Source organism: Elephas maximus, chromosome X (assembly GCF_024166365.1).
Source record: "Elephas maximus indicus isolate mEleMax1 chromosome X, mEleMax1 primary haplotype, whole genome shotgun sequence".
Classification (NCBI taxonomy): Eukaryota; Metazoa; Chordata; class Mammalia; order Proboscidea; family Elephantidae; genus Elephas; species Elephas maximus.
This window is the reverse complement of record NC_064846.1, coordinates 1,211,543-1,223,823: the sequence shown is the minus strand read 5'-3', so window position 1 is coordinate 1,223,823 and position 12,281 is coordinate 1,211,543. Positions and strand designations below refer to the sequence as shown.

Below are 12,281 nucleotides of genomic sequence, written 5' to 3'. Positions count from 1 at the left end.
TAACATGTCAGCCTTTAAATTAAGGACTCAGCAAAGCTAACCAGAGGCAGAACAAATTCCAGTCAGAAAAGTTCAAGAGTTGCTATCCCAAAGGTTGGTCTTTTAAATGTGCTTATCCATCAAGACATTACCCTTCATGATGACTAAGAGTCACTATTATACTCACCCAGAAGTTGCAAATGATGACTAAGAAAAACTGAAACTCCCAACGTGGCAACTGAAGAACCAATTCACAACAGGAAGGTTTCCAAAAGCAAAGTGCAACTTCTCCACCACAAGCTTGTCCCCAAGCACCCTGTCTTCCTGAAACACATTCCACCCTGACTACTAAGCCCTTCCTGGTGTCTGCCTTCAGTGAAATTTCCCTGGACTACTCAGAAAGGGAGGGACAGCTTCTCCTGCTACCTCCCCTTACAGCAAACTCTTTCAACTAGCCCCCATCTCCCCTCACTACAGATATATCATAGAAGCAAGGATACGCAAGCATACACTTACATGTGATATCTGTGTGTGTGTGTACACACACACACACATTTATTAACTCAATTGCACCTCTGGAGTCCCACCTAGCCGTCATGGCCTCTGCCTCACAGCAGCTCACTAATATGAGGAGAGACCCACTCATTCATCCATTCATTTATTGTGGTCAGTACTGCAAGGGATGCAGAGATGAGATGCTGTGGGGTCCAGAGGGTAGGAAAAACACAGTCTAAAAGAACTCTGTCCCCAGTCAAGTTGAAGATCGTCACAGACTGTAAGCACCCAGAGGACACAGACCATGGTTGTCTGCTTTCTTCAAAACTAGCAAAGTATTTCTCCAAATTTGGGGAAATACTTTGCTAGTTTTGAAGAAAGCAGACAACAATGAGGTTCTCTAAATGGTGAGGGGGATGGCATCTGCAAAAAGAGGGGGGGCACATGGCAGACTGAAGGCAGCAGACCCAGGAGAAGTCGGCTCTTGAGTGGGGGATGGGCGACGGAAGAATCATGATTCATACGTAAGTTTTTTCTGATGAAGTTGCACAAAGTCTTCACTTCACATAACTAGCCGAAACTGAACTTAGAAAAAGGGGAAGGTATCTGCCTTTGACTCAGGATAACTAACTTGCCCGGGCTGACTACTTAGACTGCACTCTGTCCTACCTGTCCATCTACTTACAGCATCTGTCACACACCTGCCCTGGCCCTCCTGATTCCCTCTAACTGTGCTCTAACTCTGCTTGTCTCCACAGCCCTCAGAATGTTCTAACACACTGGAATGCAAGTTCCACATGGGCAGAGAGCTTTGTCGATTTCATTCTCTCACGAACTCAAGCACCAAGAGCAGTGCCTGGCTGCAACAGGGGCTTGTTCAAGATTTCCTGACTACTTGAAGCTCAAGGCATGCTCCTGTATTTTCTGAGTCATCATCACCACCACCACCACCACCACCACCACCACCTCCACCACCACCACCAGCACCACCACCACCACTACCACCACCTCCACCACCACCACCAGCACCCACCACCAGCACCAATATGTGAATGGTAAATGAAAACAGCAATGCTGAACAAGTAATAAAGGTCAAAGGTACTAGATATCATTTCTCAGAGCTCACTTCACAATCTCCATGCTGTCCCCTCAAACCATCACCCTCTTCTCCAAGGAACATGAGGGGCCCCAAGGCTATGATGGGGCTGTCCCCCACCACCAACAGAGGCAGGATGGAAGGGACTCTGGTTAAAGATCCCTGCTCAAATTCAGGAGAAATTGAAGCATGAACCTCCAACCATGACTTCGTGTCTGGTCTTTGCTCTGCAGCCTTTTGGCCTTTTAATTTTAACAAATTACTGGAGCGGCAACACCCACCCACCTGCCAGGCAGCCTGCTGCTCTGAAACCCCCTTCAGAGGAAACATCTGCAGCAGGGTTCAAAGGGCAGAGGCAGTTGCTCAAAGGAAGTTGGAATTGAAAAGGAGATGAAAAACAAACTTTGAGGGGGAAGGCTGAGGGAGGTGAAAAGAGCTCGGGCAGCTAAAATTGGCTTTTCCATCCAAACAATTGGATTAAGAGCTGATGACAGTGAAGGTAGGAAAGAACAAACATTTGTGTAGCATACTGTTAGGCTCTTTGTCAACTGTTTCCACATGGAGACTTAGGAGAAGGTGAGGGACCACAACATCTGTGGTCCCTCATAGTCCCCAGCCCAGCTGCATACAAACCCCCACTCTCTGCATGTGCAAGATCCAGTTCCATTTGGGGAAAAAAGGAGAGAAACTGAGAAAAACAAGAGTGCTCCAAGGTATTACAAAGAGATTAGCACTGGCCAGTCAACACTATTTAACCACAAACAAGAGTTGGGAAACAGAGTTGGGGAGAATGGAAGGCCTAAGAGCCAGGATGTTCTGGCAAAAGTATCTTAAAATCATACATTAACTAGGCACTTTGTTTCTAAGGCACTAAATCTCTTTAAGAAGACATACATCAGTACAAAGTCCAAGTCTCTAAAGAGCCTTTGCCAGTGCCCTTTATGTATTCTATGTACTATGTATACGTATACACAAAGGATTCTCCCTCCACTGAAGAAAAACTGGAAACCCAAGTAGCACTGCTTCTCACAGAAAGAAACACAGAACTCTAAGTCCAAATATCTGGCTCGGAGTCTGGCACTGTCATTAAGCCAGCGCTGGACTATGTGTAAGTAACTTCATTCATTACATTCTCATCCCTATTTTGTGATAAACATGTGGAGGCTTGAAACAGTTTAGAAACTTATCCAAGGTTAAAAGACAAGTAAGTCTCCAACTCCGGGAGTTAAATTAAGAGTATGATTCGGGGTTGTGAAGGTTCAAGAAAATAATGCAGGGACAGTACAGAGGTAGTGCAAACAGGTATCTGGGACTGAAGAGACATTAATCTAAATTCATTCTATCAACACAATATAGTCAAAGTGAGGCTATTTCCGGCAGGCAGGCGGGCCTATCGTAACCACAGGACAGCTCTCTGCTCCCAAGTTCCAGGAAAGAACCCCTCAAGTACTCTTGTTCTCCACTCAAGCACTTATTACTCCAACAAATCATGACTCATTTATTCTCTGTCTTTCTAGCAGAAGTGTAAGCATCAGGAAGGCTTTGCCTTTGTGTTTGCAAAGGTGAGAGCTCACTGATACTACAACCTGGGCAATGCGAGCTGAGTGGGTAAAAGATAATAGCCCTGTACTCGAGAACCTGACATTCTAGTGGGCAGATACAGATAATAAACATTACCCATTGGTTATACAGAATACTCAAAAGATGATGATAAATCCTACAGAGAAAAATGAAGCAGAAATAGGGTAAAGGGATTTGTCATTCTAAATAGGGTATCCAGAAAAGGCTACACAGGAAAGGTGACTTTGGATCAAAAGCCTATATATGTGTTTTGCTCTTGTACATTTCTTTACACATGGGAAAAAAAGAAAAAGTAAAAAACAGAAAGGTTCCTGTGTGGCACAAATGGTCAAATGCTAGCCCCATGGTGGGCAGGTCAAACCTGCCCAGAAGGGCCCAGGAAGACAGGCCTGGTGATCTGCTTCCAAAAGGTCACAGACTTGAAAACCCTCTGAGCAGTTCTACTCTGCACACGTGGGGTCATCATGAGTTGGAATCCACTCGGTAGCAACTAACGACAACAAAGAACAGAAAAGAAAACTCGATGTTAAGAAAATTGTATTCTGGCTCCCTAACTCAGAGTCTTTTCTTCCTCTTCCCTACCCCTGGCCTTACTTCCCCTCCCCCAGCCAATTTACTCTTCCCTTTGTACACTCCACACCCACCCATCCACCCACTCAGACTTCTTTTTAGCAACACCAAAAGGTCAGAGCAATTCATTGCTCAGGATAAAAATCTCCACATCAATGAAATGTCAACTCTTCCCAGGTCCTAGATTTACGGAATGGTTCTCAATGCAGGCTGGGAACTTTGGCCTCTAGGGGATATTTGACAATGTTTGAAGTCATTTTTGATTGTCACACCTGGGGGGGGGGCTGTCACTTTTCGCAACAAAGATTTATCCAGACCAAAATGTCAATTGATAAACTAGGATATAAGGGAATTGATCTTGACCTGAAATATCTATTCTCGATATTCTGGTGCGGCATCTTGTCTAGGGAGAACAAGTGTGTTAAAAAAGGTTATCTTCTTTAACTTAAAATACTGAACAGAACTTACTTGATTAAATTCTAATCTACGTAGCCTTAAGTGGCCACAATAAAATCTGATTCTTATCTGCAAGGTACATAAGTCCTCCTTCTAATTTTGAAATAAAGTCATAGAGTTCCTGGAAGTGAAGGGCAGGAAAGATAGACTGGCTGAGATCACATCACGTATTGAAAAAAAAAATGCGCAAAGACTGTCATTTGAAAATTATATTTATTTTTCTATTATCATTTTCTGAGAAATGAAAAACCTTGAACCAATAATTTCCCTTCTCAAATGAAGCAACTAGATGCAAGTCTGAAACAGGCTCTCTGTGCCTTAGGTTTCTCTTCTCATCTGAATTCCAACAACCTTCTTTACAGAAACAGAAACACCAATCCTCAATCCTTACACGGAAGGGCAAGGGACCTCAAATAGCTAAAAGCAATCTTGAAGAAGAATAACATCGGAGGGCTCACACTTCCTGATTTCAAAACATACTATAAAGCTACAACAATTAAAACAGCCTGGTACTGGTATGGAAACCCTGGTGGCGTAGTAGTTAAGAGCTACAGCTACTAATCAAAAGGTCTGCCAGTTCAAATCTACCAGGGGCTCCTTGGAAACTCTATGGGGGCAGTTCTACTCTGTCCTATAGGGTCGCTATCAGTTGGAATCAACTGGACGGCAGTGGGTTTGGGTGGTACTGGTATAACAACAGACATATAAACCAATGGAATAAAGAATCCAGAAATAAACCGATACATCTATGGCAAACTGATTTTTGGCAAGGGTCCTAAGTCCATTCAATGGGGAAGGAAGAGTCTTTTCAATAAGTGGTGCTGGGAAAATTGGATTTCCACATGCAGAAGAATGAATCAGGATCTGTGCCTCACACCATACACAAAAACCAGTTCAAAATGAATCAAGGATCTAAATGTGAAAACTAAAACCATAAAATTTTTAGAAGAAAATGTAGAGCAAGGTTGTGAGACCTAGTGTTCAATGATAGATTTTCAGATATGACAACAAAAGCTCTAGTAGCAAAACACAAATTAGATAAATGGGACCTCATAAAAATACTTTTGTTCATCAAAAGACTTTACCGACAAAGTGAAAGGACAACCAACAGATTGGAAGAAAAATTTTGGGAACCAGATACCTAATTAGGTCTAATATCCATAGGGTCGCTATGAGTCAGAATCGAATTGAAGGCAATGGCCTCTTTTTTTTAATCCAAAATACATAAAATGCTTCTACAGCTTAATAACAAAAAGATAAACGACCCAATCGAAAAATGGGCAAAGGATTGGAACACACCATCCAAATGGCCAACACGCACATGAAAAGATGCTCACTGTGATTAGTTGTTGTTGCTGTTGTTAGGTGCCATTGAGTCAATTTTGACTCATAGAGACCCTATCTGACACAGGAGAGCTGCCCCACAGAGTTTTTCAGGCTGTAATCTTTATTGGAGCAGAACTCCAGGTCTTTCTCCCAGTGGAGTTGATAGGTGGGTTAGAACTACCAACCTTTTGGTTAGCAGCCAACTGCTTAACCACTGTGCCACCAAGTTTCCTTTCATTAGCCATTAAATCAAACGTGTTGCCATTCAGTCGATTCCGACTCATAACGACCGTACAGGATGGAGCAGAACTGCCTCTTATGGTTTCCAAGGAGTAGCTAGTGGATTCGAACTGCTGACATTTTGGTTAGCAGCTGAGCTCTTAACCACTGAGCCACCAGGGCTCCTCATTAGCCGTTACCAAACCAAACCTGTTGCCGCTGAGTTGATTCTGACTCATAGTAACCCTATAAGACAGAGTAGACCCGCCCCACAGGGTTTCTGAGGAGCGGCTGGTGGATTCCAACTGCTGACCTTTTATATAGCAGCTAAGCTCTTAACCACTATGCCACCAGGGCTCCCTATTGCCATTAAAAAAAAAGCCATTAGGAAGATGCAAATCAAAATGATAATGAGAAATCATCTCATCCACATTAGAACTGGCAATCATCATAAAAATGGAAAAGAAGAACCATCATTCATTACTGGTGGCAATGTAAAATGGTGCAGCCACTGTGGAAAAGTTTGGTGTTTCCTCAAAAAGTTGAACCATATGACTGACCCAGCAATCCCAACCCTAGGTATATACCCAGGAGAAGTGAAGGCAGGAACTCAAACAGAAAGCTGTACACCAATGTTCACTGCAGCACTTTTCACAATAGCCAAAGGGTGCAAACAACGGAAATGTTCATTAATAGATGAATGGATAAACGCGATGTGGTCCATCCATACAACTGAATATCATTCATCCATAGAGACATGAAGTTCTGATGTGTGCCACTACATGGACAAACCTTGAAAACATTATGCTGAGCAAAGTGAGTCAGTCACAAAAGAACAAATACTGTATGATCTCACTTACGTGAAACAAGCGAATATATAGAAACCAAAGATTATTAACGGTTAACAGGAGTAGGAGGGAAGGGGGAAGGAAGGGGAAAGGGGGAGCTTTTGCACAGGTGGCAGTGGATTTATGTTAATGGTGGTAGAATAAAAAAAGATAGTGACGATGTTTGCAGAACTTGAAGAATGTAATCAATGTCAACTGTATTATACATGTAATATTTGTTGAATTAAAAAAAAATGTAAGGTTTAGCCAAGTGAGCTCTCAACTGCAGGGAAGAAAAAAAGTTGCACATCTAGGATTACAGAGAATCAGGTAGGGTTAGGTCCCAATTTCCATCTAGTGTGTGCATTGCACTGTTCATTCAGTCCCTCATATGAGCCCAGGTTGGCTGCAATCATGATTTGAGAGGACAGACAAGTGTGAACACTGCACCCTAGTAGGTGAAGCAGACAAAAAGAACAGTGAGCTTTGACTCTGCAGACACAAAATCTAGCCTCAGTTCTGATGCTTATAAATTTTCCTAAAGGCCACTCTACTGTTTGCTTTGCCTCATGATCCTGTTTCCATCTGTAAAATCAGGGGGTTACAGTAAATTTCTAATTTTACCTCATCAGTTATTTGTTAAGTGAGCAAACACTTAAGAGGCCCCACTCTGCCGGGCAGTTAAACTACAGAACTGAATGTGAAATAGGCTTGCCCTGGAGGCTGTCACAGTCTAGGAAGCAGAATCAGAGCTGGAAGCTTTGAGGGTTGGGTTTGAAAAGCTCTGGCCTGGTTCTTCTCTGTCTCTCTGTCTGTCTCTGTGTTTTCTCTCTGTGTATCTTTCTCTGGGCAATGCGGTGAGGAAGCCCTGGCCGGCCGCATGGACAGGCCACTGAGTGACAACCACCTCCATGGGTCCAATCCAAACCCCAAACTATGGGAGGTAAGAAAATGATCGCTGTACTGTAAGTCACTGAATTGGGGGAAGATCTGTTAAGTGTCAAGAGATAATCGAGGTTAATAGCTGCTCAGCGGCCATCCATCACAGGGGTCTGGAGAGCAGAATTCCCTCAGAAATCCTTGGCATCATTGGTCCACCCAGAAATACACACAGAGGAGTTGACTAAACGCAGAGGGACGGTGAGTGAGGGCTGTAAAGCCCGAAGTTGTTTACAGTCCTGTTTGTGGGCCCAAACACAAACACTTCCCAAGCGACCGAGCTGATCCATGCCTGGATCTGTTACCATGCCTGAGGTCCACGAAGTTTTCCTTGACCTTACCAAGCACTGTCCCCGGCCGCGGCCTCTCCAGGCTGGTTGCCGCACCCCGGCCCCTGTCCTCATTTTCCCGCAGCCTCCGCCACAGGGACAGGGACCCCAGGGACACGGACGCTCGGGGTCAAGGCTGAGGACACGGGGATTCCCGGCGGCCGGGAGGGCGGCGCGGCCTGCAGGCGAGCCCCGCTGCCGCCGCGCCCTCCGCGCCCGGCCGGCTGTCGCGCCCCGAGGCCCCGCGGCGGCCGCTCACCTCGGGCCGGCTGCGCTTCTGCAGCAAATGCTCCAGGTAGAGGTCGGAGAGCGCCGTGCGCATGCCGCCCGGGCCCTCGCCCTCGCTCGCCTTGAGCGTCATCTTGCCACAGCCAGGACGCACGAGGCCTGCGGGCGGCGGTGGCGGCGGCGGCGGCGGAGGAGCAGGGACGCGGTGCGGCTGAGCCGTCACCTCCCCGCAGGCTGCGCGCCGGGCGGGCGGGGCGGAGCTCCGTGCGCCCCGCCTCCGGCCCGCCCCGCCCCGGCCCGCGCGCCGCCCAGCTAGTGGCGGCCCGGGCGGAGGGAGGCGCCTCTACCTGGGCAGGGCGCGTGGGCGGGACGCAGAGGCCGGGTTAGGGCAGCGGCACCCTCCCCTGCAACTCCCCAAGTGCGCGGCCCAGCCCCAAGCCAGCTTAGAAGCCGGAGCTGACGGCGTCGTCGTGGCGCTGGGGAGGGATCTAGCGGCGATGCGGCTGCGCCCCTTCACCCCCACCTTCGGCCGAAGGGCCGAAGGGCCGCAGGCCCGCAGGCCCGCCCGCAGCGTCTTAGCTGATGCGGCCAGCTGAAGCGGTTCACACACCCATGCAAGCACGGAACACACGACGGTGGCGAAGTCCAGCCATACCCATATATTGATGCGGGCACAGCAGGGTCCGCGCAGCCTGCGAGGTTTGCACATTCCGAAGATGCCGTTAAGGCGCCTGTACGACTCTGACCCTGTCATTTACACTGCTTGTCTCAGGCCACATCTCCTACTGTTAATGCCACACGTTTTTTAGGGATCAGTGCAAGCAAAGGGAACAGGCACACACAAAAATTGACTGAGCTTACACGGTTCAGAACTGTCTACTATCTGTAGACACCTTTACCTGGTAAAAATCTGGTCTCCTAACCTAGTCATCTCACAGTATTAGGAAGCAGGTTATAATGTAATCTTATTCTGACCTTCTTCAAGGTCTTGGTCCAGAGGAGAAACTCCAAGGACAAGAGTTTGGGGCTGGCATCACCCAGTTTTCTCAGCTACGCTGCTGTCTTCCTAAGAGGCTGAACGCTGATCATTACTGGCTCCTTTCCCCAAGATCAACCCAAGGGAACTATAAAGTGTTGAGAGAGAGACCATGAATGCTATAATGGCGCTGAAAGTGGTATTGGTGCAAAGAACACAGCATGAAGAACACACTCATGCATGTATGGGACTTTGAAACTTTGATACATGACAGAGACGACATGTTAGGAAAGGAACATTAAATGAAGATGGAAAACATATTTAAGACATAAAATTAAAACCCTACATCATGAATCCATAAAACATTTCATAACATGTAGGAAGCTGGAAGGCATTATGCTGAGCGAAATTAGTCAGAGGCAAAAGGACAAATAGTGTATAAGACCACTAGTATAAGATCTTGAGAAACAGTATAAACTGAGAAGAACACATACTTTTGTGGTTACAAAGGGGGGAGGGAGGGATGGTGGGAGAGGGTTTTTTACTGATGAATTAGTAGATAAGAACTGCTTTAGGTGAAGGGAAGGACAACACTCAATACATGGAAGGTCAGCTCAATTCGACTGGACCAAAAGCAAAGAAGGTTCCAGAATAAAATGAATGCTTCGAAGGCCAGCGTACCAGGGGCAGGGGTCTGGGGACCATGGTTTCAGGGGACATCTAAGTCAATTGGCACAATAAAATCCATTAACAAAACAAAACAAAAAAACCTGCATCATGTCATACACACACAACGCAGACACACATGCACACACAACCTACTCCAAATAGATTGATTTAACTGTCAAAAATACGACTTTAAAACTATTGACAGAAAACATACACAAAGAGCTGTTGAACTTTGAGATAAATATTTCTTAAACAATGCAGACAAACCATCGTCTGTAAAATTGAATGTTGGTAAGTTTGACATTATTAACATTAAGAACGTTTATTTATGGTGACACCATGCACGATGGAAGGAAACACTGCCAGTCCTGTCCAATCCTGCCCCACGATTAGTGAGAATCAGGCCATTGCCCTCCATAGGATTTTCACTGGCTGATTTTTTAAAGTAGGTCCCCAGGCATTTCTTCCTAGTGTGTCTTGGTCCAGAAGCTCCGCTGAAACTTGTTCAGCATCATAGCAACAAGCAAGCCTCCACTGACAGACGGGTGGCGGCTGCATATCAGGTATACTGGTCAAAATTGAACCTGGGTCTCCTGCATGGAAGGACAGAATGCTACACCGGACCACCAATGGCCCATGTACATGCAGTACAACTATTTGAAAAAAAAGGAAAAGAATGATGGACATGGGATTCAGGATGCTAGTTAACTGGGGTGGGGAAAGGGATAAGATTGGGCAGGAGAGACCTACGGTTCAATGTAGGATATAGTCAACGTCCTAGCTTTTCTTTGGGACAGTATGTTTCCATATACTTATTACCTTACTAAAAACGCTTAACAAGATAACTATTTTGGACCCCTGGTGCATGAACTGAAGATAAGACTTTGTTGTGAACTAAAATTATGATTAACCCAATGTCCATGGGGTCCAACATAGAAGGAAAAAGAAAAATACATTTTACTTGTCCTTAAGTGTCCAGCTTAAATATTCTGACATGAAGTTTTCCCTGTTTGATGTGCTTTCTTCTTCCACAGACTAGAGCACTTAACACATTCTGCCTTGCAACATAGTTACTTCTACTTTTCCTTACTAAACTTGAAGTTCTAGGGAGCAGAGACCAACCAGTTTTAATCATCTCTGTATCTTCAACATGCCTATCCCAGTGCCCTACTCAAAATCAGGATCAATAAATGCTTGTGGAACGAGAAATTTTTAAAAATCATATATCAATCTTCACTTATTTTTACCTTGTTTTAATTGATTTTTCAACTTTACAAAAGTAGCACAGGCTTGGTAGAACAAAATAAAATAAATCCTAAATGTATAAATATATAAAGCAGAAACAGAAAAACCATTTCTTCTTCCCTTCTTACTCTCCAGAGGGAACAACTGTTCCCAATTTGGTCTGTAACTGTTCTTTTCACATTGTATTATTATTATTTTTTTATCCAGCACACAGTAAGTCAAAAAAAAAACCCAAAAAACGGATAAGAGTATAACGATTGGAAACAAAGAAACAGAATTGTCATTATCTGCAGATACTTTATTGTCTATATAGAATATTCCAAAAGTCTACATATAAATTATTAAAATTCATAAGAGCTGTTGGTAAGGTTGCTGCTTGTTGTTAGTTGCCACTGAGTCAATTTCGTTGCTGGTTACAATGCCATTATACAGAAACAATTGCATTTCTATATACCAATAACACACAGAAAAGATGATTTTAAATATCGTTCATAACAGTATCTAAAAATATTACACAAGATGACAAATGTAATCAATGTCACTGAATTGTACATGTTAAAATTGTTGATTTTGCAAAAATTTTGTTGTAAGTATTTTTACTACAATAAAAAATTGAAATACCAAATACCTAGGAGTAAATATAACAAAATTAATATACAAACAATATGAAATTTTAATTTCTACTGAAATACATTAAAGAAGAGCTAAAGAAATGGAGAGATAAATCATATTCATGGTTGAAAAGATTAAATTTCATGAAGATATCAAGTCCTCCAAATCGGCCTATAGGGTCAATGGAATCCCAAGAAAAACATCAAGTATGTTTGTAAAACTTGGCAAACTAATTCTAAAATGTACACAGAATGTTAAAGAGCAGGAAGAACCAAAGTACTCTAAAAGAGAAAACAAGGTGAAGGGTCTGCCTTTGAGACAGCAAGGCCTGAAGAGACTATGGTATAGGCACAGGAATAGATAAAGAGACCAATGAACAAGAGACACTAGAAACAGATTTGTGCATATTTAGACATTTGATAATATGACAGAGGTGGCATTGCAGAACAGAAAGGAAAGGACAGACTTTCACTAAATGGTACTGGGCCATATTGAGTATCCATGTTGTCACCAAGACTAGTTAGAGGTGAAAGCAAGCATTTTATTCAAACCACTGCGGTCCAGAGAACTCAAAGATGATGATTCTCCAGCAAAATTTAATTAACATTTTTACTGAGGCAAAGCTCAGAGAGGAAAAGTACTAAGAAAACAAGTCTGGTAACAATTCAGAGGGTGGGTAGTCAGGAAGCTTGTCTTTTCCTGACATCCCCATGCCTTTTCAGGGTGATTGGTCA

The 12,281-nt window shown here is 44.2% G+C and overlaps 1 protein-coding gene across 1 annotated transcript in view; it reads right to left on the bottom strand.

Annotated features, from left to right (window-relative positions):
- Positions 1-8,278, bottom strand: part of MPP1 (MAGUK p55 scaffold protein 1) — a 46,084-nt gene extending 37,806 nt beyond the window's left edge. Inside the window, exon 1 of the mRNA XM_049872414.1 lies at positions 8,077-8,278. Within this exon, the coding sequence (XP_049728371.1) occupies positions 8,077-8,178 (102 nt within the window). The 5' untranslated portion in view covers positions 8,179-8,278. The remainder of the gene's footprint in view (positions 1-8,076) is intronic.
- Positions 8,279-12,281: the final 4,003 nt, after the last annotated feature.